We start from the raw sequence: 5,000 nt of genomic DNA, 5'->3' as shown, positions 1-5,000 counted from the left end.
ATTTGACCCTATGGAGGCGCTAGAACATCGTCTAATCACTATACCATATTTCACAACATGTTTCCTGAGTGTTTAATGCAGTTATAGACACTCCAGCCAGAAGTAATAGAAGAAAGTAAGAAGAAGAAGAATAGTGGTAATGGTATAGCCTTCAGTGCTTGGCCCCCTAATAATGATAATAAAAGGTTTCAAGTGTGTATTATGTTAAAAAACAAAAAAGGGAATAATGTAATCTAATTCAGTTCAGCATTTTTAACAATAGACATTATATAAGCAGCTTTACGGAGATCAAGGGGGTTATGAACGAACACTTCAATTACACATTGAATCTCAATTCAAGTAGAAAATCTTCGAGAGACACTGATGTGATAATGACCAATGGAAACCAAAATCATCAACCCACTGAGCACAGGATTTAAAACACTACAGAACACTGGAGAGTGAGAACTAACATGAGCACTGGAGTGTGTGATTATGACCGATGTTCTTTATACAGTCAGTTAAGATGATGGAACCAGGAGCTACTGAGCAACTTATAAAATAGCTCAACATTTGCAATCATTATTGCAATCATAGTTCGGGATGTTTGTGGGCATCTACTTCTTTAAAGGTCCATAATCTTCACGAGGTGGGACGTGACTGGAGCTGGAGGAACCTCAGGAAGCCTCGGGATGGGGAGAGAAAGAGAAGCAGTGGAGAGGAATTAGCGTAGCTGCTGTTCATGATATTAACAGCACAAGTTGATAATGTGCATGTGATCAGATGTTCTGGAGCACAAGGTTATGATGTGATGTGTGTTATGTGTAGAACTCGCTAAAAACATACGTCTTTAATCTACACTTAAACTGGGAGAGTGTATCTGAACCCCCGAACACTGTCAGGAAGACTATTCCAGAGTTTAGGAGCTAAATGTGAAAATGCTCTACCGCCTTTAGTGGACTTTGCTATTCTAGGAACTACTAGAAGCCCAGAGTTTTGAGATCTCAGGGAGCGTGACGGATTGTAGCGTGTTAGAAGACTGGATAGATACATGGAGATAAACCATTTAGTGTTTTATAGGTAAGAAGTAATAGTTTGTAGTGGATTTGAATCTTAACAGGAGGCCAGTGTAGGGACGAGAAGATTGGGGTTATATGGTGATATTTTCTTGACCTTGTAAGAACTTTGACTGCTGCATTCTGAACAAACTGAAGCTTGTTTATTAATGATGCAGGACATCCACCTAGTAATGCATTACAGTAGTCTATTCTAGAGGTCATAAACGCATGGACGAGCTTCTCTGCATCAGATATAGATAACATATTTCTTAGCTTAGAAATATTTCTAAGGTGAAAGAAGCTGTTTTTGTAATTTGGTTGATGTGATTATTAAAAGATAAGTTGCTCTATAATAACTCTCAGGTCTTTTACTGTTGAACTAGTAGTTACAGAACATCCTTCTGAATGCAGGTTGAGATGCTGGAGCTTCTGTGTACTATTTTTTGAGCTGATGAGCAAAATCTCCGTTTTATCAGAATTTAATAATTAAAAAAAGGGAAAAAAAAAACCCATACTGTGATTTAGTGATTGTTCCAAACCAGAGTAAATTTTAAAACTGTTGTGGGAAGTGTTGCACCCCGACTTGAGACTATTAAGGTTTTTTTTTTTTTTTTGCATGTGAAACATCTACATTTGCACCTTAGGGCAGTAAATCAGGTATACAGTAGCGCATGTAATTTGATCAGGTTGGTTTTGAATCCATTACATTCATGTTATAAAAGAGTGATTTGGAACAATAATAGTTATATTGTTGTATTTTAATGTATCATGAATAGTGTTACACAAACTATTAAAGCATATGCAGTCAGGGACTCACTGGAGGGACCCAAATGCAGGACATGAGCAGAGAGTTAAAGATACAAGTCTTTAATGAAACAAACAGGAAGTAACCAAGTTTCAGAGGCAAAACAAAAACAACAGTGCAGATTCAAACAAACAGTCAAAACCAAAGACCCCCAAAAAAACTGTTCAAAACCTCAGTCCAAACAGTTCAAATAATCCGAACATGGAAGCAGTGAGGACCAGGCGGGAAAACACAGTTCAGAGCTGGAAAGACAGAGGCATAAACCGATAGAACAGTCCATTAATCCAGACAGGCAGCATGGAAAAGGGCAGGAAGAAACGACTGCAAAATCTCAGTGACATAAATAATGAGATAATGAGATAATCTGGCGAGAGAGAGTTTTTGAATCCTTAAATACCGAGCAGCTCAGGAAAAGCCACAAGATGGCCACCGAGCCGGAAGTGCTGAAGCGGAAGACCGTGACACATTCTGCATCTTAGATATGTATAGAAACTTTAGAGATTAAGTTAAAAAACTTTTCCAGCTGTTTCTACATTTACTTTATTATAAATGTCTCAAGCAACCAATAAAACTACAAATATATTCACATATATAATTATTAATAACATCAGATTTCAGTATGGACCCCCACATCACCCCGAATCTAATCAAACTACCCCACATTCAGATTAATATTGAGTTTATTCAGATCTCTGGTGTGTGTGTGTGTGTGTGTGTGTGTGTGTGTGTGTGTGTGCGCGTGCGTGCGTGCGTGCGTGCGTGCGTGTGTGTGTGTGTGTGCGTGTGTGCGTGTGTGCATGCATGCATTTGTGTGTGTGTAAGTCGGTTTCTGTAGTTATGGAGTTTCCTGGGAGATGATCTGTCCACACCGAGAGACGAGCGAAGGAGCAATCTCTCTCTCTCTCTCTCTCTCTCTCTCTCTCTCTCTCTCTCTCTCTCTCTCTGTCTACAGTGATGACTCACACATTTGCAGTAAGACACATTTACAGCTCCCACCAAATTGATAGTCAGAACAACAGAGTGTGTGTGTGTGTGTGTGTGTGTGTGTGTGTGTGTGTGTGTGTGTGTGTGTGTGTGTGTGTGTGTGTGTGTGTGTGTGTGTGCAATATTTTCACTGGTCTTCTCACCTCTCAGTTCTCCATTACATTACACAACACACATTAGTTGAAGGTGAACAGAACAGTAATGGTTCTCTGTCTGTCTGTCTGTCTGTCTGTCTGTCTGTCTGTCTGTCTGTCTGTCTCTCTGTCTCTCTGTCTGTCTTTGTCTCTCACTGTCTGTCTGTCTGCCTGCCTGCCTGCCTGCCTGCCTGCCTGCCTGCCTGTCTGTCTGCCTGCCTGCCTGTCTGTCTGTCTGTCTGTCTGTCTGTCTGTCTGTCTGTCTGTCTGTCTGTCTGTCCTCAGGGTGGTCAAACAGAAGCCACAGCAATTCTGTAAGACACTTCACAGAGAGAAAGAGAGATAAACACCAGGAGCTGCTGTACACATCTCCAGGAGAGCTGATGTTAACACACACACCATGAAGAAGATCTACATTGGCAAAACTGGCCTGAAGAGCTCACGGGCCGGCTGTAAGCACCAGAAGAAAAGGTGAGCTGCTAAAAATAAGACAGAAATGTAATGAGACACTGATAGAACCCCAATTCCAAAAAAGTTGTAACACTGTGAAAATGTACATAAAACAATGTAATGATTTGTAAATCTCATAAATCTATAATTTATTCACAATAAAAGATAGAAAACATATCGCATGTATAAACTGAGGAAATCTACAATTTTAAGGAAAAAATAAGGTCATTCTGAATTTAATGGCTGCAACACGTCTCTAAAAATTTGGGCTGGAGCAACAAAAGTCAAATGTTATGGTGGTAAAATGTACCAGCTGGAGAAACAATGATTACTAATGAGGTTCAGTGAATCTGGAGAAATCTCACAAGTGACAAAGGTGACAATCAATATTAGATGTTTGTAAAAAATTCTGTAGTGGAAATCACTGCATGAGTTTAATAACCCACCAGAAAAGATTGTCTGTGAACACAGTTCTCCATGTCATCCACAATTGCAGGTTAAATCTCTATCATGTAAAGAAGAAGGCATGCGTGAACATGATCCAGACACACCAACATCCTCCCTGATCAAACCCAGAATTTACTGTATTTAAAATGTACTGAGGTGTGAAGTGGAAATCTGTTCTGTGGTCAGACAAATCATAATTTACAATTATTTAATGATTTAGACTAAAGAGGAGAGGGATCATCTGGCTTGTTATCAGCACTCAGTTAAAAAAGCTATATCTCTGATGGTATGATGGAATGTGGAATGAGCAGCTTTTACATTTGGAAAAACTCTATTAATGCTGAATGCCATATACAGGTTTTAGAGCAACAGATACTTCCATCCAGAAAACTTATTTTTCAGGGAAGGACTTGTTTATTTTAACAGGACAATGCTAACTGCATACTGCTTTGTAGTAGAAGAGTCCGGGTGCTGAACTGACCTGCATGCAGTCTAGACCTTTTCTTCTTCTTCTTCTCCCATTAGAGGTCTCCACAGCGGATCATCCGTCTCCATACCCCCCCCCCCCCGTCCTCTACATCTGCCTCTTTCACACCAACTACCTGCATGTCTTCTCTCACCACATCCATAAACCTTCTCCTTGATCTTCCTCTTTTCCTCCTTCCTGGTGTCTCCATCCTCAGCATTCTCCTACTGATATACCCCATGTCTCTCCTCTGCACATGTCCAAACCATCTCAATCACACCTCCCTCACCTTGTCTCCAAAACGTCCTACATGTGCTGTCCCTCTAATAAACTCATTTCTAATCCTGTCCATCGTCCTCACTCCCAACGAACATCTCAACATCTTCAGCTCTGCTACCTCCAGCTCCACCTCCTGTCTTTTACTCAATGCCACTGTCTCTAATCCATACAACATCTCAGGTCTCACCACAGTCCTATAAACTTTCCCTTTCACTCTCACAGATACTCTTCTATCACAAATCACTCCTGCTATCATTCTTCTCCACCCACTCCACCCTGCCTGCACTCTTTTCCTCACTTCTCTAACACACTCTCCATTACTTTGCACTGTTGACCCCAGGTACCTGAACTCCTCCACCTTCTCCACCTCTTCTCCCTGCAACCGGAAACACGGTGCT

The 5,000-nt window shown here is 40.8% G+C and overlaps 1 protein-coding gene across 5 annotated transcripts in view; it reads left to right on the top strand.

Annotated features, from left to right (window-relative positions):
• Positions 1–5,000, top strand: part of LOC310737907 (brain-enriched guanylate kinase-associated protein) — a 24,069-nt gene that overhangs the window by 1,378 nt on the left and 17,691 nt on the right. For 3 of the 5 annotated variants that reach the window (XR_014536917.1, XR_014536918.1, XM_083562659.1), the window contains exon 2: positions 3,246–3,431. The exons of the other annotated variants lie outside the window; for them this stretch is intronic. Coding sequence is in view for 1 of the 3 variants with exons in the window: in XM_083562659.1 (XP_083418785.1) it covers positions 3,361–3,431 (71 nt within the window). In the remaining 2 variants the exon portion in view is untranslated. The remainder of the gene's footprint in view (positions 1–3,245; positions 3,432–5,000) is intronic. 5 annotated transcript variants of the gene reach the window in all.

This window comes from Silurus aristotelis, assembly GCF_946808225.1.
Source record: "Silurus aristotelis genome assembly, chromosome: 15".
Taxonomy (NCBI): Eukaryota; Metazoa; Chordata; class Actinopteri; order Siluriformes; family Siluridae; genus Silurus; species Silurus aristotelis.
The sequence above is the reverse complement of the archived record's forward strand: the minus strand, read 5'-3'. Positions and strand labels throughout refer to the sequence as shown.